Genomic DNA, 26,940 nt, shown 5'->3' on the forward strand with positions numbered 1-26,940 from the left:
ATTACCTGTAGCCTAATCTGACGGGTTATTACCTAAATCTAATGTTTTCTATAAACAGCTGATCGGCATTAGAACTGTGAACATGATCACAATTGATTACTTCCAATTGAATGATTGTTTTCAGTATGTGGATGGTAATATTATTAGTGGTTTGAATAGACTAATAATGCAATGTTTTAGTTGACGGGTGAAAGAGAACGGTGCGCTGGGCTCGAGCGGGCTGTAAGGGATGCATGTGGGATGTTTGGAGCAGAGGTATGAATAGTTGAATGGGAAATGTTTGACAATTTCTAATTATTATTACTCAATGTCATAGTTTGCGTAACACCAGTGATTTAAGCAGGAATGTAATAATAAGGATAATTGGTTTCCATTACGTGGAACAGAGTCTGAGATTGAAGTAAATGTTTTAGTATCGAATATTAAGCTGATAAGACGGCACCAACGTTTTGAGCACCCTAGATTTGTTAAACAACAGGTTTTATACGTTCACTAAATCAATGCAACAGGTCAAAATGATAAGGTTACCGGAAAGTGGCTCTGGGATTGTTTACTTTAGAAGGTGTCTATTCTGCTTACTGGGAAACTGTATCATCTGATGTGTCTGAAGTATAATTCTGGATACGCATGGTTTTATCAAGGCTTCCTGCCCAAAATGCAACCTTTTTTGGATACAGCATAGTGAAAACAAAGTACATGTTTATTATTTTCAGGACTGATGGAATGTCCACCACCCAGTTGTCTGAGTTTACCCAGGATTCTGTATCTCTCCCTTTGAAATGTTTCTTGAGGCAGGTGCCTTGGGAGAGAGTTAGTGAAATTCCCGCACCTCCATTTCCCTCTCCTTTTTCAGCTGTGTTCAGGTCGGCCCCCGGGCCTCCGCCTCTTTTGGAATTGCCGCAATCGCCGCCTCTGCCGCAATCGCCGCCTCCTCCGCAAATGCCACCTCCTCCGCAATCGCAGCTTCTGCAATCGCTGCCATCGCCGCCGCCATCGCCGCCATCGCCGCCTCCACAATCGCCACCATCGCCGCCTCCACCGCAATCGCCGCCGCCTCCGCAGCAATCGTCGCCGCCTCCGCCGTCGCCGCCGCCTCCGCCGCCTCCACAATCGCCGCCTGCGCATTCGCCTCCGCCGTCGCCGCCGCCTCCGCCGCCTCCACAATCGCTGCCTCCGCCACCTCCACAATCGCCGCCGCAGCCGGTCCGCCGCCGGCCCCTGTACCGCAACCCCTTTTAGGCTCACCGTCGCGCCCTGAGGAAACAGTATACTACAATATACTACAGCCTCTGCTGAACCACCAGTGTTTCACAGACATCAACATTTGTTCCCAGCAAAAAGAGTAGAGAAGGTTCCTTGAAGTTAATTGAAGTATTTGCCCTTTAATTTTGCGTAAGGTTATGAGACCTTGGAAATGTTCTGGATTTACTGCTGTGTGAGTAAAGGTCTCTAGTTCAATTAAAACTCATTTCTGGTGATGCCATTAGATTTGATGTGTAGGATTTATCGAGCATAGTTTGCATTCGTCGTCAGCTGTTTAATGCACTGGTTACTTTCACATTGATTTGAAGTCGGCCTTGTTCAGGTACTGTATGCATGTTGTTTATTGGTGCTCTCATAAATGATGTATTTTTATTGCAGCTTAAGCATGTAAATGTGGGTGAAGTCATACTCAACAGCTGACAGTAACAGTAACCTCTGCAGAAACACACACAGAAGGACAACATCAATAACAGCCTCTCTCCTACTGCAAAAACACACTGCTTCAACCTACAATATTTAACTTTTTGGGCAACCCAAACAAATTCACATAGAAGCGTGAGTTATAGATCTTCCATTCCCATTGAAATCAAGTCTAAGAAGTGGTAGATCTGTTCTATGTGTGCTATTTATATGCTTCCCGTTTCAGTTTTGTACACCAGCTTCAAACACCAGCTGAATACACAATATTTTTGGATATGGAAAATATATTTCACAGCGGTTTAGATGGTACAACTATCCTCTACATCAGGTGCTCCCAAACCCCCAGGGTTACGCGCAATGCCGTCGGGGGTACGCCACATAAAAATGTGATTCACAGTCCATGTATATTTTCCAACGGGGCTATACATTTGGGTGGGTTTTTCTCTCGTGGGGATTCCACTAACGGTCCGCATGTAGCCAAACGTAGCTGTTGTTCATTCCGTTTGCTGGAAAATGTATAAATGTTTTTTTTTTAAAGGCCCGTGTCCATTGATACACATACCAGCTCTACTGGTAGTACTGCTACTGGTAGTACTGCTACCACCAGCAGTAATACACCTGCACCTGTCGACAACAAGTTCCAGCTAGCATGGATACTGACAGTTGTGAATCTGATGCAGACAAAGAGCTACTGCCCCCTTACCCTGGAAAGCACCAAACAACAGACAGGGATGTTGGACCATCGAAGAGGCGCAAATATGATGAGAACTACATTGATTTGGGGTTCACTTATTTTGGGAGAAGTGCCTTTCCTCAGCCACAGTGTGTTATATGTGCAAAAGTACTATCTCACAACTGGATGAAACCTTCACTCTTGTGCAGACATTTAGAAACAAAACATGCTAATTTGAAAAATAAGCCACAGGAGTTTTGAGCGAGAATAAAGATGATTTTCAAGTAGTAAGACATGTATAAAAGCAACAGATACTATTAATAAGAAGGGGCTCGAAGAAACTTATATGATGAGCTACCGAGTGGCCAGGACGGATAAGCCCCATACTATTGTGGGGGACTTAATTATTTCTGCTGCCGTGGATATGGATGGGACAATGCTGGGGGAAAGGCCAAAAAAAACATACAGACAATGCCTTCATCAAACAACACTGTTTCACGACGTATCAGTGACATGGCAGGAGATGTGTGGAAACAATTACTGCTTTGCATAAAAGCCAGTTAATTATATGCGTTACAGCTGATTCCAAGATGGCGTAGCAGTCAGACGTGTGTTTTGTCTTGTCCCGTCCTGTCCCATGTAAATATAGTTTTTTGCTTGTTCTTTCCCCTTTGTATATATCTTAATCTCACTTTCCATCTACGGACTGAACATACTCTCTTGCAACCCGCCTCACCCAATGTGGTATGTATCTGCTATGTTTATACTTTAGAACCGGAACCCCCTTCAGCAACTAGCCAGCTAACTAACTACGAGCTAGTAGTCAGTTAGCCACTTCATCCTTAACTTGGACACCAGCCAGCCTCAGCTCAGTCAAAACCTGCCAGTCTACACAGTGCAATATCAATCCAGAGTATATCGTACTGCTTTTTCTCTACCACATCTCCGGATTCCTACCGCAAACTCTGAACCTTTACACCGGATCATCGCAGCTAGCTAGCTGCAATCCGAGTAGCTACTCCTGGCTAACGTCTCTGTCCCGAAGCAAGCACCAGTTAGCCTTGAGCTAGCCTCAAACTAGGAGTAGCTAGGAGGTCCACAATACCTCTTTTGCCAATTGGCCTGGACCCTTTACTGCCCGACACGGAGCCCCGCCAATCCATCACAACTGGCCTGCTGAAGTAATCGTCCGAGGTGGTTTCAACAGACTCTTCCGTTGCGACGTCGCCTGAAGCCCATCTTGCTTGCCCCGGCCCGCTAGCTGTCTGAATCACCGTGTCTCCAGCTTCCCTAGCGTAGTAGCGACTACTGAATCGGTTCCCTCACTCATCTATTGCTACTCATTGGACCATATGATCACTCGGCTACACATGCCTCTCCCTAATGTCAATATGCCTTGTCTTTTGCCTTTTTGGTTAGTTTTTGTCTTTGTTTAATTTGGGTCAAACGTTTCGGGTAGCATTCCACAAGCTTCCCACAATAAGTTTGGTGAATTCTGGCCATTTCCTCCTGACAGAACGGAGTAACGGAGTCAGGTTTGTAGGCCTTCTTGCTCGCACACGCTTTTTCAGTTCTGCCCACAAATTTTCTATAGGATTGAGGTTAGGGATTTGTGATGGCCATTCCAATACCTTGACTTTGTTGTCCTTAAGCCATTTTGCCACAACTTTGGAAGTATGCTTGGGCTCATTGTCCATTTGGACCAAGCTTTAACTTCTTAACTAATGTCTTGAGGTGTTGCTAAATTACACCCACATAATTTTACTTTCCTTTCCTCATGATGCCATCTATTTTGTGAAGTGCACCAGTCCCTCCTGCAGCAAAACACCCCCACAACATGATTCCGCCACCCCCATGCTTCATGGTTGAGATGGTGTTCTTCGGATTGCAAGCCTCCCCCTTTTTCTCCCAAACATAATGATGGTCATTATGGCCAAACAGTTCTATTTTTGTTTCATCAGACCAAGGACATATCTCCAAAAAGCATGATCTTTGTCCCCATCTGCATGTGTAGTCTGGCTTTTTTATGGCGGTTTTGAAGCATTGGCTTCTTCCTTGCTGAGTGGCAAGGTTATGTCGATATAGGAATCGTTGTTTTTACAGATGGATGTGGTACCTTCAGGCATTTGGAAATTGCACCAGACTTGTCGAGGGCTACAATTTATTATTTTCTGAGGTCTTGGCTGATTTCTTTTGATTTTCCCATGATGTCAAGCAAAGAGGCACTGAGTTTGAAGGTAGGGTGTAACGGTTTTCTAGTGGTGATGAAAGAGAGTCGGACCAAACTGCAGCGTGTCGATTGCGATCCATGTTTAATATGACAAAGAAACACGAACTTACAAAAAACAATAAACGAAACCGAAACAGCCTATCTGGTGCAAACTAACAACGAGTACACATAGGACACTAAGGACAATCACCCACGACAAACTCAAAGAATATGGCTGCCTAAATATGGTTCCCAATCAGAGACAACGATAAGCACCTGCCTCTGATTGAGAACCACTCCAGACAGCCATAGACCTTGCTAGACAACCCACTAAGCTACAATCCCAATACCACCACCAAAACCCCAAGACAAACACACCACAATTACAAAAACCCCATGCCACACCCTGGCCTGACCAAATACATAAAGATAAACACAAAATACTTTGACCAGGGCGTGACAGAACCTCCCCCTAAGGTGCGGACTCCCGAACGCACCTCAAAACAATAGGGAGGGTCCGGGTGGGCGTCTGTCCATGGTGGCGGCTCCGGCGCGGGACGTGGACCCCACTCCTTTAATGTCTTAGTCCCCTCTCCCTTCGTCCCTGGATAGTCCACCCTCGCCGCCGACCATGGCCTAGTAGTCCTCACCCAGAAACCCACTGGACTGAGGAACAGATCGGGACTGAAGGACAGCTCGGGACCGAGGCAGCTCGGGACTGAGGGGAAGCTCGGGAGTGAGAGAAAGCTCAGGAGTGAGAGAAAGCTCAGGAGTGAGAGAAAGCTCAGGAGTGAGAGAAAGCTCAGGAGTGAGAGGAAGCTCAGGAGTGAGAGGAAGCTCAGGAGTGAGAGGAAGCTCAGGAGTGAGAGGAAGCTCAGGCAGGTAGATAGATCTACCAGCTCCTGGCTGGCTGGTGGTTTCAGCAGATCCTGGCTGACTGGCAGATCCTGGCTGACTGGCAGATCTGGAAGAGTCTGGTTGACTGGCAGATCTGGAAGAGTCTGGTTGACTGGCAGATCTGGAAGAGTCTGGTTGACTGGCAGATCTGGAAGAGTCTGGTTGACTGGCAGATCTGGAAGAGTCTGGTTGACTGGCAGATCTGGAAGAGTCTGGTTGACTGGCAGATCTGGAAGAGTCTGGCTGACTGGCAGATCTGGAAGAGTCTGGCAGACTGGCGATGCTGGGCAGACCCGGCGGCGCCGGGCAGACCGGCGGCGCCGGGCAGACTGGCGACGCTGGGCAGACTGGCGACGCTGGGCAGACTGGCGGTGCTGGGCAGACTGACGACGCTGGGCAGACTGACGACGCTGGGCAGACTGGCGGTGCTGGGCAGACTGGCGATGCTGGGCAGACTGGCGATGCTGGGCAGACTGGCGATGCTGGGCAGACTGGCGATGCTGGGCAGACTGATGCGCTGGGCAGACTGGCGATGCTGGGCAGACTGGGGGCACTGGCGGCGCTGGGCAGACTGGCGGCACTAGCTGCTCCATATAGGCTGACAGCTCTGGCGGCTTCTTACAGACTGACCGCTCTGGCGGCTCCGTGCTGACTGGCAGCTCCTTGCAGACTGGCAGCTCCTTGCAGACTGGCAGCTCCTTACAGACTGACAGCTCCGTGCAGACTGACAGCTCCGTGCAGACTGACAGCTCCGTGCAGACTGGCTGCTCCATGCAGACTGGCTGCTCCATGCAGACTGACAGCTCTGGCTGCTTCATGCAGACTGACAGCTCTGGCTGCTCCATGTAGACTGGCTGCTTCATGCAGACTGGCAGCTCGGGCTGCTTCATGTAGACTGACAGCTCTGGCTGCTCCATGCGGACTGACAGCTCTGGCTGCTCCATGTAGACTGACTGCTTCATGCAGACTGGCAGCTCGGGCTGCTTCATGTAGACTGACAGCTCTGGCTCCTCCATGCAGACTGACAGCTCTGACTGCTCCATGCAGACTGACAGCTCTGGCTGCTTCATGCAGACTGACAGCTCTGGCTGCTTCATGCAGACTGGCAGCTCTGGCTGCTCTATGTAGACTGGCTGCTTCATGCAGACTGGCAGCTCGGGCTGCTTCATGTAGACTGACAGCTCTGGCTGCTCCATGCGGACTGACAGCTCTGGCTGCTCCATGCAGACTGACAGCTCTGGCTGCTCCATGCGGACTGACAGCTCTGGCTGCTCCATGTGGACTGACAGCTCTGGCTGCTCCATGTAGACTGGCTGCTTCATGCAGACTGGCAGCTCGGGCTGCTTCATGTAGACTGACAGCTCTGGCTGCTCCATGTAGACTGGCTGCTTCATGCAGACTGGCAGCTCGGGCTGCTTCATGTAGACTGACAGCTCTGGCTGCTCCATGCAGACTGACAGCTCTGACTGCTCCATGCAGACTGACAGCTCTGACTGCTCCATGCAGACTGACAGCTCTGACTGCTCCATGCAGACTGACAGCTCTGGCTGCTTCATGCAGACTGGCAGCTCTGGCTGCGCTGAACAGGCGGGAGACTCCTGCAGCGCTGTGTCGGAGGAAGGCTCTGGCTGCGCTAAACAGGCGGAAGACTCCGGCAGCGCTGGAGATGAGGAAAGCTCTAACAGCGCTAGATAGGCGTGAGACTCCGGCAGCGCAGGAGAGGAGAAAGGCTCTGGCTGCGCTAAACAGGCGGGAGGCTCCGGCAGCGCTGTAGAGGAGGAAGGCTCTGGCTGCGCTGAACAGGCGGGAGGCTCCGGCAGCGCTGTAGAGGAGGAAGGCTCTGGCTGCGTTAAACAGGCGGGAGACTCCAGCAGCGCAGGAGAGGAGAAAAGCGCTGGCTGCGCTGAACAGGCGAGGCACACTGAAGGCCTGGTGCGTGGTGCTGGAACTGGTGGTACTGGATCGAGGACACGCACAGGAAGCCTGGTGCGGGGAGCTGCTACCGGAGGGCTGGGGTGTGGAGGTGGTACTGGATAGACCGGACCGTGCAGGCGCACTGGAGCTCTTGAGCACCGAGCCTGCCCAACCTTACCTGGTTGAATGCTCTCGGTTGCCCTGCCAGTGCGGCGAGGTGGAATAGCCTGCACTGGGCTATGCAGGCGAACCGGAGACACCGAGCGCAAGGCTGGTGCCATGTAAGCCGGCCCAAGGAGACGCACTGGGGACCAGATGCGTAGAGCCGGCTTCATGGCATTTGGCTCGACGCTCAATCTAGCCCGGCCGATACGCGGAGCTGGAATATACCGAACCGGGCTGTGCACCCGTACTGGAGACACCGTGCGCTCCACAGCATAACACGGTGCCTGCCCGGTCTCTCCAGCCCTCCGGTAAGCACAGGGAGCTTGCGCAGGTCTCCTACCTGGCATAGCCATACTCCCTGTGAGCCCCCCCCCAAGAAATTTTTGGGGCTGACTCTCGGGCTTCCATCCGCTCTGCCGTGCTAGCTCCTCATAATGCCGCCTCTCTGCTTTTGCTGCCTCCAGCTCGGCTTTGGGGCGACAATAATCTCCAGGCTCATTCCAGGGTCCTTTACCGTCCAATTCCTCCTCCCATGTCCATAACTCCAGGTGGTGCAACCTCTCCCACTGTAGCTGCTGCTGCTTGTTGACACGCCGCTTGGTCCGTTGGTGGTGGGTGATTCTGTAACGGTTTTCTAGTGGTGATGAAAGAGAGTCGGACCAAACTGCAGCGTGTCGATTGCGATCCATGTTTAATATGACAAAGAAACACGAACTTACAAAAAACAATAAACGAAACCGAAACTGCCTATCTGGTGCAAACTAACAACGAGTACACATAGGACACTAAGGACAATCACCCACGACAAACTCAAAGAATATGGCTGCCTAAATATGGTTCCCAATCAGAGACAACGATAAGCACCTGCCTCTGATTGAGAACCACTCCAGACAGCCATAGACCTTGCTAGACAACCCACTAAGCTACAATCCCAATACCACCACCAAAACCCCAAGACAAACACACCACAATTACAAAAACCCCATGCCACACCCTGGCCTGACCAAATACATAAAGATAAACACAAAATACTTTGACCAGGGCGTGACATAGGGCTTGAAATACATCCACAGGTACACCTCCAATTGACTCAAATGTTGTCAATTAGCCTATCAGAAGCTTCTAAAGCCATGACATAATTTTCCTGAATTTTCAAGCTATTTAAAGGCACAGTCAACAGTCAACCCACTGGAATTGTGATACAATTAATTATAAGATACAATGAATTATAAATAATCTGTCTGTTAACAATTGTTGGAAAAATTACTTTTGTCATGCACAAAGTAGATGTCCTAACCGACTTGCCAAAACTAAAGTTTGTTAACAAGAAATTTGTGGAGTGGTTGAAAAACGAGTTTTAATGACTCCAACCTACAGTAAGTGTAGTTGCTTGACATCATGGGAAAGTCTAAAGGAATCAGCCAAGACCTCAGAAGAAAAATTGTAGACCTCGACAAGTCTGGTTCATCCTTGGAAGCAAATTCCAAATGCCTGAAGGTACCACATCCATCTGTAAAAACAATAGTACGCAAGTATAAACACCATGGGACCACGCAGCCATCATACCGCTCAGGAAGGAGACACGTTCTGTCTCCTAGAGATGAACATATTTTGGTGCGAAAAGTGCAAATCAATCCCAGAACAACAGCAAAGGACATTGTGAAGATGCTGGAGGAAACAGGTACAAAAGTAACTATATCCACAGTAAAACGAGTCCTATATCGACATAGAGTCAAGTTAGGGTAAAACGTACCACAAATTCCACCATTATTAACATTTTCATTCAAATGGTTCTTTGTTTCCAAATGTAAATGATTTTATTGTGAAGCAGTGAATATGAAGAATTGAGACAGGAAGAGACAGAGAATCATCCTACCTTTCTTTTTCTTCCACACCAACATTCCTGAGGAGTAAAAAAAAATATTTATTTTATTTTCCAAGTTGATCCATGGTTCTATAGCTAGTATTCACTATATCAGAGTGAGAAATACCTCTTAAAGTACAAGTCTGCATTAACCATTCTGTCAGCTGTTGAGTATGACTTCACCCACATTTACATGCTTAAGCTGCAATAAAAATACATCATTTATGAGAGCACCAATAAACAACATGCATACAGTACCTGAACAAGGCCGACTTCAAATCAATGTGAAAGTAACCAGTGCATTAAACAGCTGACGACGAATGCAAACTATGCTCGATAAATCCTACACATCAAATCAAATGTTATTGGTCGCATACACTTGGATAGCAGATGTTAATGTGAGTGTAGCGAAATGCTTGTACAATTTTTTTTTAATGTTGTAACAATGTAAGAAATAATACATAACATGCATTAACACATGCACTGAAATAAAAGGCATACATCAAAAGACTTACTTAGGCCTACAATCGAAGGACACATGAAGACAAAAGCTCAAAGAATGACAAATCACAAAATATACACATGCCTTTTTAAAGGGAAGGCTGTGTCCGTGATTCAGCACAGCTGAATGGACAGCTCCTCTGTACAGGTAGGCATAGTGGAGCTCAGTGGTGTGGTGCTGAATGGACAGCTCCTCTGTACAGGTAGGCATAGTGGAGCTCAGTGGTGTGGTACTGAATGGGCAGCGCCTCTGTCTAGTAGACAGCTACATTATTCTTCAGTTTTTGGGCAGATTTCAGGGCACGGTTAGGTAGCCTACAATGCGTATATGAAAATGATAACTGGCATGCAGAACTTTATAAATTGTAGGATCAATTGTAAATTGGCACACAAGATGGTTTCCGACCCCCAAGAAGGTTTCCGACCCCCTAGGCTACAGCCACCCTTGTGGAACGGCGCATACAGTGTAGGCCTGTAATGACTTCCCACCAACTGCCTTTTTTTATTTTTTAGGGGGTAGATCAGCTTTAATATTGCAGATAGATTGTAATCTTCAATCAATGTAATTGTCTGCATCATTTCCATATTTTTTTGTAAATATACACTACCGGTCAAAAGTTTTAGAACACCTACTCATTCAAGGGTTTTTCTTTATTTTTGACTATTTTCTACATTGTAGAATAATAGTGAAGACATCAAAACTATGAAATAACACATATATTTGAGATTCTTCAAAGTAGACACCTTTTGAATTTGATGACAGCTTTGCACAATCTTGGCATTCTTTCAACCAGCTTCACATGGATAGCTTTTCCAACAGTCTTGAAGGAGCTCCCACGTATACTGAGCACTTGTTGGCTGCTTTTCCTTCACTCTGCGGTCCAACTCATCCCAAACCATCTCAATTGGGTTGAGGTCGGGTGATAGTGGAGGCCAGGTCATGTCATGCAGCAGTCCATCACTCTCCTTCTTGGTAAAATAGCACATAGGTCATTGTCCTGTTGGAAAACAAATGATAGTCCCACTAAGAGCAAACCTGATGCGATGGCGTATCGCTGCAGAATGCTGTGGTACCCATGCTGGTTAAGTGTGCCTTGAATTCTGATGAGTTCTAAACTTGAGATATTGTTAATTATCAGGTATCCTATTGGAATATTGAGTGCTATAGTCTAGGGTCTACACAGGAAGTTAATGGTCATCTGTAGGAGGAATGTATATGGTGGAGGCAATTAAGCTTGAAATGTATTGAGTAAAGGAAGGGCAATCACATGTGGCAGGCACTGATAAGGATGGAGAGATGTGGTTTAGTGAGGAAGGGGGCCGAGGTCAGACCATATTAAGGGAGAAGGAACAGTTTATGGCCACATCACTTAATTTCCTGCCTAGCAATAAAGATGTCATGTTTAGAGAGAAGGAGGACGTCACCCAAATTGGTGTTTATATACTACCACTGGTGGAACCATGTCTTTGTCTTATGCAGCTGTATGACCCAGTGGGTGAATAAACTTGGTTTGAGCTTTATTAAGCATCCGTGGGTTTATTACTCTGTTTATTTAGAACCTAACAGTTGGCGCTGCGAGCAGGGTTCACCCCGATTTACAGTCGAACTAGAGATTCCGAATCAGTGAAGCAGGAGCCAGCACCAAAAACAAGGTAGGCACAGTTCCTACACCTGTTACCACTCATTCTGACATGTTGGGGAGATGAGAGTCGTAGGCTGAACCAATCATAGGATACGGACCTAGAATGCCTGAGCTTATTCAGTAGTCCCATTGTATTACCACCAGTTGTAGATTCATGGTATATGGTAAGTCCCGGAAGGTAAGCCCGAGCAGGCTGGTACCCTAGGGGGTAAATCCCAAGTGGGTTGGTTCCTGCGAGGACCATAAAGTATAGGGTAATTCTCGGAAGGTAAGCCCGAGCAGGTTGGTACCTGTAGAGGGTAAGTCCTAGGGGGTAAGTCCCGAGTGGGGTTGGTTCCCTACTAGACCCATAAAGGGAGGGTGAAAGCCCAGCCGCGGTGGCCATAGTGTGTGTGTATGGATAAATTGTCATGCTTGTGTACTAGTACGGCAGATTGTAGAGAAGTAGTCCATGGAGAAGGACAACAGGAGGGAATGTGGATGATGATAAGAAGGTTTCCTATCATTTCTACAAGAAAGCCACATTCATAGTCAAAAGAAAAGCAATAAGATATTCAAATGCTGTTTGATTTGTGTGTATTAGCAGTAGCAATAAGGAAAGAGGTTGGTTTATGCCCTATTGGGAGGGGGAATGACAGAGTATGTGGCAATAGGAAGACAACTGTGAATGATTTTGGTAATGTGTGTTATCAACAACAGTGATATTTGAGGCGTAACACTGGAATAAGACATAAGGTCACCCGTATTCTCCAGTAATACATTTGCAGACGCTATTGGATTGGTTCAAATACAAGGTATTAAGTACCATGACCAATTAATAGGCACAAATACCATAACTATTCTCTGGGGAAGTGGTTAGCGCTACCTTGGAAAATAGTTAATAAAAGGCGTGTATTAGAGCCGGGAGTGAAGAAGATCTACACACCCTGGACACCATCAGGAGAGATTTCAGAATAATAACTATTGAAATGGCGACAGACGGCCCCAATTCTCACTATAAAATGGGGCTAGAGGAAGAGAAGTTTAATAAAGCCATAGAGGTGTTGAAAGAGGAGCACGAGCATTCTACCAATTCTCAAATATCGGAAAAATTGTGCAAAATTGTTAAAATTAGTCAGCATTTCCCTGCTAATGGAAAATTCCAATCAAATAAAGAGGGGGTAGTGGACAAGCTTTCTCATTGGGATTTAATAGTACAAGCAGCATTGAGAGTGGAAGCTAATTCAGTTTACTCCGCAGATGTACAAGGGGTTAACGCTGCCACAGTGGAAGTCACTAACAGTGGTCTCAATGGCCAAGGTAGGACAAAGAAACAGAGAGGAAAGGGTAGCGAACCTGTGCTAAGGCACCCGGGGATAGCTCCCTGTTTTAGATGTGTGGCTATCGGTCATTGGAAGAACGAGTGTAAGGAATCCGATTAGGTTATTCCATACTGGGCACGGTCCAAATTGGTGCCTCCCTGTGACACATTATGAAGACTGTGACCTACGGCAGGTGGTGCATCTAACCCCTTGTCTTGACTGTAACAGTAGCCTGAACACTACTGTAAAAACAGGTAGAACAGGTACCCCCTTCAGGGGGTATAGCTCACTGTTGTTGCTGCTGTTATGTCAATCTGTGCTTCACAACTATGTACATGTACAGTGCTATGTTACTGTAGATGTGCTGTTCTTACCTGTTATGACAATGAAAACAGATGCTACAATGGCAGTGACAACAACACCAACAAAATCTCTGTTGGAAGGCTCTGAAATGAAAACACATTTTGTATTGATACTTTGACAGGAGTTGATCAGGAATTCAACATAGTGCAGCACTCAAAATGTTCTACAACACTAGCAGTGTTACTGACATATCAATACATAAGACTGTAACACACTTATGAGTGTCCACTCACCTGAACCAAACACCTCTTCACCTGGCTCACTGACTTCCCCACTAACAGTGTTGTTCAGCTTGCAGATGTACTTGTAACTGTTGGTTGAATTGCCAGTGTGGCTTTTAGAAACAATCAGCAGTTTTCCTCCAACAACCCACGGCCCCTCTCCCTCTTTCCAGCTGTAGGTGACGGGTTCAGCATCAGTGGTGTCACCTTCACAGGTCAGAGTGCAGGAGGTTTGGTTGGCGTTACAGGAAGAAGTGATTGTGGGTTTGGGAACTGCCTCTGTAAATAGAGGAAAGAAACAGGAATCATTTGGGAAAATACTTGTGAGGCACTACAATAACCTGCTGTTTCTAAACAACCACGCACACATACACACGTACATCAGTGGCGACCCGTATTCAGGGCAGGTGGGGCAGAGCCCCACATGTTTTGAGCCCCACACTTTAAGCAAAATAAAAAAATATATAAATATATATTGGGGGGGGGGGGCTTTCCTGTTTTTTGCTATTTGGGCATTAATACGTGTCACATATCAGTTTGCAAACAATGTTTAAAAAATATGTATATATAATTGAGTTAATAAAGCTGCATACAAACATGGTCTCTTTTTTATTTTCTTGCGTAAGGCAGCTCCAAAATGCAGGTGTTTCAGCCGAGCTCAGTGCTTTCTGTGGTGGTGGTTTGAGCCAGCAGAGAATGGCTCAGTGTTCTGTCACTCATGGGGACACCATGTCATTGCCAGGTTTATGTCCTTAGTAAGGGTAGACATCCGAAATGTCAGCCCTTTGGGTCCTGCCATAGAGTTATATTACAAGTGCCCTTCCAAGAAGGCTCAAGGTCATTGGCCACAGACAAAATGACATCAAATCACATTATATGTAACGTATCTTTGATTGGACTGATTATGTCAACATCATACTTTCAAAGTCTTACCTAGCAGTCATCATCATGAATCAAGTCGACAATCTACTGGCAAATCCTTTTTAATCCTTGTCATATGAAGAGAAATAATGAAGAGAAATGATAGATAAAACGTATGGGTGCTCATCGGCCATTGGACATAAAGATTACACAACAAGTTGGAAATCACAAGGAGTGGTATGGAAGCAATCAGTCGCTAACTGCAGCATTGCAAAGCAACCACTAGCCTGCTATTCAATGGAGTGGCTGTGTGGTCCCACCATAAATCCAGAGAATGCCAGACTTTGATGACAAAGTTTGATGACAAAATTTGCCCACAAAGGACCACCTTCCTGTTTAAGTGAGCACATCACAAGGTGAGTCCAAAAATGTATTGTATGCTGCTGCATAAATGATGTAATATGCCAGGGAGATATGTATACTGTAGCTAAGAAAGTAATACTAAGTGTATGCTGTGTAATAAGCTGTTAGCAGCCCATGTGCTGATAATAATTTGGTCTATTTTCACCGAAGTGGTATTATAAACACATAACTCGTTCCCCGGTGTGTGCTTGATTTGACAGTGCTACTGATAGTAGTTGTGCCACGTGCATATTCAGGACACCAACATTCTATAATAGAATTGTGTTATTTGACGTGTCAAATTAAAAGCTTATTTAACGTGTCAAATAGTGTTATCTGACATGTATCTATTTTGACACGCAAATGACGTTCAATGTGCCTCACCCTAATAATTTGGTCTATTTTCACCTCTTAATTCAGCCTACTGTTCTAACTTGGTGTTGCACATGTAGTCTATAACCTGTTTTAGAGAAATGTAATCATTGAATATTGTAAGAGCTTTCACTGTCTGTTTATATGCCCCTTTTATTTATCCTACGGTTCTGACTTGGTGTAAAGGGAAAACACTGTAAGAACGGCCCATGTTTTGAATTCTGTCATTGTACATTTCAAAAGTGCTGAACAAATAATTCTATTGACTATGTCCACCATCGCTCGCTCATTAATGTCTTAATCGAAATTGCAGATTGCCTCTTATCCGCTTGTAGTCCCCTTATGCAATAGTTTGTACATCTCAATTGTCAGTAGAAACCACATTTGTTTAAGCAAGTCAGCCATATCAGCTATATATTTTTTAAAGGCTGTAAATGAGGTTGAATTAACTGTTTTGCTGCCAGACATGGTACTTCTGATATCCAGGTGTAGCAGTGGTAAGGTGTTGGGACTGCAGTTGGGACTCTGATGTTGGGACAGCTTTATGTAGGCCCTAACAGTTTAGTCACCGTTATAGTGCAATGAATGTATTGTTTAGTGTTGTGTTGAGTAGTACTTTGTGCTTTGCTGGCATGCATCGTACATATTTTTTTCCCCACCAAGATCTACATGCTAAACATACACACATACAGAAACACTTACTGATAACAGACAGTGTATATGTCTTGTCAAGCAGTTTGCTGTTGAACTCCACAGAATAAACTCCACTGTCTGTTTTCATCAATCCACTGATTCTCAGCTCTCCAGTAGTCTGGTCCAGGGTTGTACAGTTTATGAAGGTACCATAGATGTCCAGACCATAATCCTTGTACCACTCTGCCACCTTGTTCTTCCCATGCTTCCATAGGATGCTTGTGATGTGGTCAGTCACTGTGGACTTCTCTGGCTTCAACACCAGATCACCTTCCACTTGATGATAAAGATCTGGAAAAGCAGACATTTCATACATGTATCATAATATCAATGTATCCAGGGTAACACATTACGGTTAGGGTATAAATATGTAGTCCTAACCCAATTGGCATTGAAAGAGACATTATCTACCTTTACTGTTTATATCAAGAATTCTGATCGCTGGGAATATCTGGCCTATGTAGTCTGCAAACTTTGACTAGTATTTTCCCCCTCACCACCACTGGAGCAGAAATGTATCTAGACTACACCACATATTAGTCTTTGTCTACACCCTGTCCCCTATTATATCACTAGCTAGGTTTCCATCCAATCTGCAACAGAGTTTCATGCGAATATTCTAAAATCTGCATGAAACAATATGTACATTTTCCCACAGGAGATACAGTATGTTACCAATAAACAGACGCTTTGCATGTAAAAGGTTGATGTAGTGTACATACAAATAAATGTGTCCATTCATTTCCCATGTACCAAATTAAAAATACAGATTTCAATGGGTTTCCATCGCATTTTCAACTCCACTGATGGTTCGTCACAAAAACTGTTGTGTTATATAGACTGCTGTGTTATATAGACTGCTGTGTTATATAGACTGCTGTGTTATATAGACTGCTGTGTTAAATAGACTGTTGTGTTATATAGACTGTTGTGTTATATAGACTGTTGTGTTATATAGACTGCTGTGTTATATAGACTGCTGTGTTATATAGACTGCTGTGTTATATAGACTGTTGTGTTATAGACTGTTGTGTTATATAGACTGTTGTGTTATATAGACTGTTGTGTTATATAGACTACTGTGTTATATAGACTGTTGTGTTATATAGACTACTGTGTTATATAGACTGTTGTGTTATATAGACTACTGTGTTATATAGACTTCTGTGTTAAATAGACTGTTGTGTTATATAGACTGTTGTGTTATATAGACTGTTGTGTTATATAGACTGTTGTGTTATATAGACTGTTGTGTTAAATAGACTGTTGTGTTATATAGACTGTTGTGTTATATAGACTGCTGTGTTATATAGACTGCTGTGTTATATAGACTGCTGTGTTATATAGACTGTTGTGTTATAGACTGTTGTGTTATATAGACTGTTGTGTTATATAGACTGCTGTGTTATAGACTGTTGTGTTATAGACTGTTGTGTTATATAGACTGTTGTGTTATATAGCAAATGCGCCGACTCTGGTCTTGACACATGCGCTTTAGCCAACAGCTCGCAGCTACAGTGGGGGTAAACTATCTACATTATGACATTATTATGGATAATAGTGATTATTATTTGTATTTGTCAAACGGCAGCAAAGCATTGATGATCATGTCACCAGAATAACACCCTTGATATTTATTGGATAGGAGCATCAAGATCACCGTGAACTTTCACCACCATGTGAAGTTCATCATCATTTATTTCATTTGTACTCTAATAAACTGCATGGTTTCCTGTGTCATAGTGTGCTGCCCACACAACATATTTTTATTTTTAATTTTTTAAATTTCATCTTTATTTAACCAGGTAAGCTAGTTGAGAACAAGTTCTCATTTACAACTGCGACCTGGCCAAGATAAAGCAAAGCAGTGCGACACAAACAACAACACAGAATTACACATGGAATAAACAAGCATACAGTCAATAACACAATAGAAAAAAAAGAAAGTCTATATACAGTGTGTGCAAATGGCGTGAGGAGGTAAGGCAATAAATAGGCCATAGTAGCAAAGTAATTACAATTTAGCAAATTAACACTGGAGTGATAGATGAGCAGATGGTGATGTGCAAGTAGAAATACTGGTGTGCAAAAGAGCAGAAAAGTCAATAAAAACAACATGGGGATGAGGTAGGTAGACTGGGTAGGCCATTTACAGATGGGCTATGTACAGCTGCAGCGATCGGTTAGCTGCTCAGATAGCTGATGTTTAACGTTAGTGAGGGAAATATAAGTCTCCAGCTTCAGCGATTTTTGTAATTCGTTCCAGTCATTGGCAGCAGAGAACTGGAAGGAAAGGCGGCCAAAATAGGTGTTGGCTTTGGGGATGACCAGTGAAATATACCTGCTGGAGCGCGTGCTACAGGTGGGTGTTGTTATCGTGACCAGTAAGCTGAGATAAGGCTGAGCTTTACCTAGCATAGACTTATAGATGACCTGGAGCCAGTGGGTCTGGTGACGAATATGAAGCGAATGCCAGCCGACTAGAGCATACAGATCGCAGTGGTGGGTGGTATAAGGGGCTTTGGTAACAAAACGGATGGCACTGTGATAGACTGCGTCGAGGATCGGTAGAATAGTCCGTTTTATGAGGGTATGTTTGGCGGTGTGAGTGAAGGAGGCTTTGTTGCGAAATAGGAAGCCGATTCTAGATTTAATTTGGTATTGGAGATGTTTAATATGAGTCTGGAAGGAGAGTTTACAGTCTAGCCAGACACCTACGTATTTGTAGTTGTAGATATCATCTGGTGACTTCGATATGATGGTCATCATATGATTTTGGTGCATTAAACTTGGCCTGGTGCGTGCTGACAGAAACACGCATCAATCTCAGATAAAGCATCCGAGCTAGAGAAACAGCATCCCTCTGTCTCCGCAAGTGCAGACCATGTATCTGATGCTATGGCATGGACTATGGCATGTCATACTTTTTCTGGCCAGACAGCATCAGTTATATGGTCTACATATAGCAAGACAGAGGGGCGCTGTTTCGCTGGCTAATTTCAGCAGAGAAGAAGAGGCAAAGCGAAAGGGCTCACTCTCGCCAAAATATGTCCTGGATAAGCCCAATGCGTTACCTTTAGCATAATACGCAGACGCAAGCTTGTCGCCTGCATTCCCGCCTTTGGGAAAACAACTCGCATTGTTAGGGTGGAGACATGAGGATCTCGTCAGATTATAGAGATCTCTGGTTTCAGCCACTTGCGAATGAGGAAGGAAAGTTGGCGGATGCACAGTTCACTTTTCGGATGCTGGCTTCCCCTAAAGTAAATTGATATTTTGCCAAAATTATATAATTACGCCTGTCTAAATAAAAGCATTCAAAATATTTTACCAGAGAGCTTGACTTAGCCACAGAGGATCATTAGCTTCTTTAAAAAAATAGCTGTGGATTGTTTCAAATCACAAGTGCACAAGCCTATGCCTATTTGGGAATCCAGCATCTTGGGCAGCACGCACGGCAATAGGCCTAGCTGATTATTAAGTTGTGGCTGTCAGTGAAAAGCATCTAAAATATGTGACGATAATGTGTCTTGAGTATAATTTAAAATGTTGAGAAGAGAAGAAGGGGAGGGGTGTGTGGTGAAGATATGAGCATCTTTCTCCAGAATGCATGCACTCAGCACTCCAGAATGCATGCACTCAGCTCTCCAGAATGCATGCACTCAGCTCTCCAGAATGTGCTCCGCAGTCTCCCGCTAATAGTTGCCCATTCATTGTTTCAATGTGTGAATTGTTTGCCCTTTGATTGTTTATTTGTATCAATACCCCATTACAGATGTAACCAGTAGGCCTAGTAAATGTACCGTTAATCCCCGTAATTTGATTACAACAATTACTGTTAATGCATGCATTACAGTCATTTACCGTTCTCATTATCTGAGTGGAAATGTCGTTTGCAGAGTTCACAACCTGCTACACTTGTGAGAAACAAGTTTTGGTTCATTTCCTAACCATAATTTAGGAATTTAGTTAATTATTTCATTGTCTTTTTTGTTTGGAGTGCTCCATGTGAGCAATACACATGTGTGTGGTTTCTCTGTCCTGATAACGTTGAGGGAGCGAGTGAGCCTGAGCACACCAACCTCCTGAGATTATACAATGTTACACTTCATAAGTCATGACAGATAGAAAGGGAGGAAGACAGGCGGTGTAGAGAGATGAATGCAATTGAAAGAACCTGAATTTTCATGAGGATATTTTCTAGTTTTTAATTTTCGGCTTTAGGCCTATGTAGTTGATGGAAGTTATAGGCCTACTGCTGCATTGGTCTATAGACTATCTCTGAGTTCCATGCGCTAATTTCTTTAGCCACCAGTGGATCAATGGATCAATGTGTCTGTATTGCAAAGGCTGGTGCTCTTGCATTTAGTGGGTGGGGGCTGTGCTTTGGCAAAGTGGGTGGGGTTATATCCTTCCTGTTTGGCTATGTCCGGGGGTGTCCTCGGATGGGGCCACAGTGTCTCCTGACCCCTCCTGTCTCAGCATCCAGTATTTATGCTGCAGTAGTTTATGTGTCGGGGGGCTAGGGTCAGTTTGTTATATCTGGAGTACCTCTCCTGTCCTATTCGGTGTCCTGTGTGAATCTAAGTGTGCGTTCTCTAATTCTCTCTTTCTCTCTCTCGGAGGACCTGAGCCCTAGGACCATGCCCCAGGACTACCTGACATGATGACTCCTTGCTGTCCCCAGTCCACCTGGCTGTGCTGCTGCTCCAGTTTCAACTGTTCTGCCTTATTATTATTCGACCATGCTGGTCATTTATGAACATTTGAACATCTTGGCCATGTTCTGTTATAATCTCCACCCGGCACAGCCAGAAGAGGACTGGCCACCCCACATATGCTCTCTCTAATTCTCTCTTTCTTTCTCTCTCTCGGAGGACCTGAGCCCTAGGACCATGCCCCAGGAATACCTGACATGATGACTCCTTGCTGTCCCCAGTCCACCTGACCGTGCTGCTGCTCCAGTTTCAACTGTTCTGCCTTATTATTATTCGACCATGCTGGTCATTTATGAACATTTGAACATCTTGGCCATGTTCTGTTATAATCTCCACCCGGCACAGCCAGAAGAGGACTGGCCACCCCACATATGCTCTCTCTAATTCTCTCTTTCTTTCTCTCTCTCGGAGGACCTGAGCCCTAGGACCATGCCCCAGGAATACCTGACATGATGACTCCTTGCTGTCCCCAGTCCACCTGACCGTGCTGCTGCTCCAGTTTCAACTGTTCTGCCTTATTATTATACGACCATGCTGGTCATTTATGAACATTTGAACATCTTGGCCATGTTCTGTTATAATCTCCACCTGGCACAGCCAGAAGAGGACTGGCCACCCCACATAGCCTGGTTCCTCTCTAGGTTTCTTCCTAGGTTTTGGCCTTTCTAGGGAGTTTTTCCTAGCCACCGTGCTTCTACACCTGCATTGCTTGCTGTTTGGGGTTTTAGGCTGGGTTTCTGTACAGCACTTTGAGATATCAGCTGATGTACGAAGGGCTATATAAATACATTTGATTTGATTTGATTTAGTTGAATTTTAACTTTCAGATTTGTATAATTGAGCTGCCTAATGGTCTTTATTATAACACCCGTTAACAAAACTTGTGCATGCGCGAGGGCTTGCACACAGGTCGCATGGAAAAAACGGTCCGCCTAAAGAAATCAGTTGCCCATCCAACTGATTCGTTCTGATGCCATACTCTTTAGGCCCAGACAGCATCAGATACATGGTCTACAGATACTGAGACAGAGAGGCGCTGTTTACCTCGCTCGGATGCTTTATCTGAGATTGATGCAATTTTCTGTCTCTGTGAGTTTAGGTCAAATTAATGTGCAATATTTAAATATTTTATTTGGATGGGTAAGTAGGTACGGTAGGGCGGTCCAGGGGTTTTGATCCCCACATTTTTAGCAAAATAAAATTGTTATTTTGGCATTAATAGTGTCAACACTCAGGAGGTTCAACACTCAGGTTCAAGTTCAACACTCAGGAGTCAATGTCCTAGCTTTTGTCTTTTTCATAGCCTGTGAGAGAGAATATATTCCACAGCCTTGGTTTTTAATCATACTTTCTAATCAATAAGCGGGTCATGTTGACCCTAAGAGGGCAGAAACTATTGTTTACAAACAGTGTGAATAAAAAAACATTGTTTCATTGTATAAATAGTCTTCATTTTTAAAAACATACATGTAAATGCCTAGAATTCATACCTATCATTCTTAAATAATATATATCTATATACATACACATCACCTTGAATATTCAACTCCCCTTCAAAGAAGTTCCACGAGGAAGGAATGATTCCCCGATTATCGTTTTTATCTGTCCTGGGTCTGCTGCCTGGTGTTTGGAGTTAGGGTAAGGCCGTTAGTACAAGAAACGTGAATAGCATCTGTTTCATCGGTTCCTCCGATGTCGTTCAGAGTCCCTAATGCATCCAAGTCACCCGTTGTGTCAGTTGTCCATCATACCAAAAAAATAATAATAATATATTTTTTTTAATTACATGTAAAAAATCGTTGTCCCCCCTGTTTAAAACCCAAATAACTCGTGTTTAATATTACAATAATATCACGATAATATTCAAACAAAACTTAAAATATATTTTTCACTTACTCAGCTCCAGAAATATCCATTAGGAGGGCTTCACAGACTATGTTATCTGTCCTGGGACTGCTGCCTGGTGTCTTACGAAGTCGTTCAGAGTGCACACTTTTCGTTTTTTAATATAGAAATATTCTTGGGTATGTGATTAATTATATGGACTTACGCCAAAAATTGTGTGATCGTGAAGGGCTACGTAAAGGACAGGGCGCAGTTTGCTTCTGAGAACCTACGTCTAACAGTCGCTTCCCAATCACCTATGTCCAGTAGCCTTCAGAAATATCTATTAGGAGGGATTCACTTATTCACATCTCTTTTTTAATCTGTCCTGGCAGCTAAATATTCGGGCCTGTGGGTTTGCGCTAAAGCTGTGGTAACCTAGTGTTAAAGTATATGCTCCACGTTCTGTTCCTAACTAGCGAAAGTACGGAATGAGTTTACAGGGGGGGTTTCGAGACATTCTGTCTACAACCGTGGTGGGGGGCACCGGGCACTGATTAGAGATATCAATGTTTAACCCCGGGCGGTCGGCAGATATCTGGACATGCCGTATGCATGATAGTGCAAACATTGGTTTCAAACAATTCTCTACAGATAGAATGCTTGGGACCCTGTTGAACACACACACACACACACACACACACACACACACACACACACACACACACACACACACACACACACACACACACACACACACACACACACACACACACACGCCCCCATTTGTTTTTGAAACGCATTTCCCATCGTTGAAGGGTGAGATACTGTTTTTAAAACCATTGATTTAATACCAAAATATATAGTACACACTTTTTAAAGACATGTTAGAATTAATTACCAAATTGTACTACTATTTAAACATGCATCATTAGTGTTTTTATGTAAAAACATTGGAGGCCTCCAGTTGTACATTATTACAAACTTTATAACATACCATTGTAGGAAAGACTAAAATAACACATGTTTTTTTCAGACATTACATTTCTTCGTGACAGACCGTGGTGATGGACATTTTCCTGTCATTAAAGGGTGAGATATTGTGTATTCTATAATAATTTAAGGTCCATAAATATTTGATGCAAAATAATGAAAGCTTAATGTAGTTCAGATAGAGCACGATCAGCAGGGCGGGCGATAGAGTACACAACTGTATCAACGGCTTGAATTTCTGACAAAATAATATGATCAATGTATACAATATATTTGTTTATTAGACCTACCAACATATAGCAGAATATTGAGATACTAAAACAATGTATATGCAACCTGTGGACTGATCTAGACTATGTTGAAATAATCTAAATGAATGCAGCGACCACTTCATTAAAAACTATAGATGCATTTGCCCGTAGACCATTTTGTTTTATAATGGTTACATGTTCAGTATACACCCCTGCATTCTATATTATAAAGTAGGCTGTTGGTCTTTGAGTTCAGTACACACCCCTGCATTCTATATTATAAAGTAGCTGTTGGTCTTTGAGGTCCGTTATGTCAATTTGCCTTTATACATCTCATTGACCTACTGTCAACTCCCTCAGTTGTAAACATCTACAATAATCATTAGACGTACGCGTCAGAGTTATCATACCCCGTGTCGGGGTTTGTACAGAGTTTGTTAAATCCGCTCTTTGCTCCCCCCTTACATGGGTAATAATCTCCAAGCTGCTCTAAACGTTGATGTTGTTGGTGTCTCTAGGTTCATCTCTAGACTGTTGAATGAGGCCTGTTACAACTTTCTAACAAAAACCTTAAAAGGGAGTTTGTGAAACCATTCAGTCGTGGATGTATGTAAAACATATTTAAAACGTATTGCAGGTTACAGAAGACTCCTGTTGTACTATGAATCACCACTCATCCCTGTTAGATCTTGATGTGTTGGCTCTCTATGTATGTACATGTTTATAATCCACATAGTGTGAATATTGTTTTCCATAAAGTTAATAACCCCCCTAAACCGAAATATGAAATGACCTCTTCCCCTAAACCGAAATATGAAATGACCTCTTCTTCTATCTTAAAGCGTGAGATACATTTTTAAAACCAGTGATTTAATTCAAAATATTTACTACATACATTTTAACACATGTTATAATTCAAAATGTTTACTATTTCTTACAGATAAAGGGTCCGGTTAGCCCTGACCATTATCCGTTTCGAATTCACCAACGCAAAGACGCTTGCCCGCTCCATCAAAACTCCGTAAGTTTTCCCTCCATGTGTAGATCAACCGTCCTGCATGTAAATCCTGGGTATGCCCACATCATTAATTAATAAGATGTGTAGAAAACTGTTTAGCCATAAGTAAAGGCCTTTCATAAAGAGGCTGTCATGATTGCCACATATTTAACACGTATTGCTGCTTACAGAATACTACTGTTGTACATTTAATATCCCCTAGCAGATTTCATTGCATTTGCACAAATTCTGTCATGTTACTGTGGTCTTTTTAAAAGTCAATAAATATGTGTGTAAAGTGTACATGTTTGTTTCACTGTAGATTTGTTTAAGCCCTCCTAGAAACACCTAATTTTATCCCACAGCATTAATTAATAAGCTGTGTAGAAGCTGTTTAGCCATAAGTAAAAGCCTTTCATAAAGCGGCTGTCATGATAAACCTGAATCTGAAATTACCTTTAGGATCTTTTCTTTGGGGTTCTAATCTCCCCAGGTGTACATGCACTGAAAATCCTTAGGCTGGAGCCATCTGGAAGCTCTGTGCATGTACATATAAAGAGAGCTAAATAGGAAACTAGGCTGAGAAACATTATTTAGATGGTGGTTTAATTGTTGTTTAAAGCTTGAAATGGACACAATGACAAGGGACCTTGTTTCTAACACACACCCACACACACACACACACATACACATCCCCATACCCATACACACACACACACATTCCTTGTTTCTAACACACACACACACACACACACACACACACACACACACACACACACACACACACACACACACACACACACACACACACACACACACACACACACACACACACACACACACACACACACACACACATCCCCATACCCATACATACATACACACACACACACACATCCCCATACCCATACATACATACACACGCACACATTCCTGCTTCATCAGATAGCAACCATAAGGGCAATAAAACTGGGGGTGGGGGCCATACACTTTCAAAAGTTCAAACACTGAACCCCCCCCCAGTTCAATCAGGTCCCTAGACATCAATCAGCATGACTACTTCAAAGGATGCAATATAGATATAAAATAACACACCCTCTAACACGTGACCACAGGAACAGGATGGCCTGGCCGGAGGTCCATATTTGGACATGTACACGTCATCATGGACACTGGGTCATAAATCAATTACTTTGACCCGTGCCGTCTACTTTATTCTCTCTCTATCGTCACTGAACAAGAAGGGTGCGGTCCTTATTTCGAATCGAAACCCATATAGACGTTGTTTAAAACCATTCTGACTTTCCATGTTGAAAATCAATATGAAGACCGTGTTTAGACTATTGTCCATCCATAATGTCGTTACAAATATAATTTTTTCAGTGATATGAATCCCTCTCGGTGGCTGCGCTTCTAACTTGAAGTTGCAGCCCACATAGTGTTCATAAACGACATTATCTTACATATAGCTATTGTTCATGATAATCAAAGATTAGGATGTGATGTTGTAGGCTAGACTATACAATTAGCACACAATAGCAAACAAGTAGTGTAACACATTAGGGAGGCCAAAATGCTACGTTCGCCCCTGCCAGTCGGTTCAACTTACCTCCGGAGACCACCATTCGCGCCAGACAAAGCCAGAAACACAATCTGATGAGCGTTAGTTTGGGCATATTTGCTAGACTGTTTGTTTGTAGCGATAATAAATAACAGTACATTCAAATGAGATGTGCTAAAACACTGTGTGCTTCATCTAGGCTGCTTCTGATCTTCTTTTCCCGAGGCTGTGAAAGTGAAAGTAAAATGTGGTTTAGTTCCTCACTATTCAAGACCTCTTCGTGGAAATTAAACAACGTTCCATTTGACTTGTAAATAATGTTTCATAGCTGCAATACAATCACACTGTATACCAACACATTGCATTATGTGTATATGCTATTTAAGAAATAATACTTGAGAGGTTTCGCTTCGTGGCTATGATGATAAAAATGTCATAACACATGGCCTCGAGTGTATTTTTACTTTTATACAACGGGTTACCAACATTAAAAATCAAGATTATTTCACAAACAATCAATTTTCTGACAAAACATGATGCTACATTCACTAACACTGGTTGTCAGGTGATATTTCAGGCGTTCTCTGGTCGTTAGTTATTTTCGTATTGACTGCCATGTAAAGAAAAACTACCCAAGTGCTGGGAGATAGTTCCCGAACCTTGGTTTCTAGGGGCGCTGTCCATGGTACTGAAAACAGTGCTGAAACATTGCAGCAAAGACATTGGTACAGCAGATCAGAATAGAAACCACAATGACATTTTCTTAGGATGGTCACAGCATCTACAGCTATTTATTTGTGATACACACTGAATTTCACATTTCCATTCATTGTG

At 43.7% G+C, this 26,940-nt stretch overlaps 1 protein-coding gene across 1 annotated transcript; it reads right to left on the bottom strand.

Annotated features, from left to right (window-relative positions):
* Positions 1–859: 859 nt before the first annotated feature.
* LOC112255126 lies at positions 860–26,328 on the bottom strand. Its single transcript, XM_024428185.1, has 6 exons — positions 26,155–26,328; positions 15,772–16,053; positions 13,447–13,713; positions 13,225–13,296; positions 9,418–9,444; positions 860–1,254 (listed from the first exon to the last, which is right to left on the bottom strand). Exons 1-6 carry the CDS (start codon positions 26,264–26,266, stop codon positions 860–862), a joined length of 1,155 nt encoding a protein of 384 aa, XP_024283953.1. The 5' UTR covers positions 26,267–26,328.
* Positions 26,329–26,940: the final 612 nt, after the last annotated feature.

This window comes from Oncorhynchus tshawytscha, linkage group LG07, assembly GCF_018296145.1.
Source record: "Oncorhynchus tshawytscha isolate Ot180627B linkage group LG07, Otsh_v2.0, whole genome shotgun sequence".
NCBI lineage: Eukaryota > Metazoa > Chordata > Actinopteri > Salmoniformes > Salmonidae > Oncorhynchus > Oncorhynchus tshawytscha.

Coding starts and splice junctions, on each gene's coding strand:
- LOC112255126 (XM_024428185.1), bottom strand. CDS start 26,266: ATGTACTGTTATTTATTATCGCTACAAACAAACAGTCTAGCAAATATG. Junction 13,297..13,446: donor TGAAGAGGTGTTTGGTTCAG/GTGAGTGGACAC, acceptor TTTTCATTTCAG/AGCCTTCCAACAGAGATTTT. Junction 1,255..9,417: donor GGTGTGGAAGAAAAAGAAAG/GTAGGATGATTC, acceptor CTGTTTCCTCAG/GGCGCGACGGTGAGCCTAAA.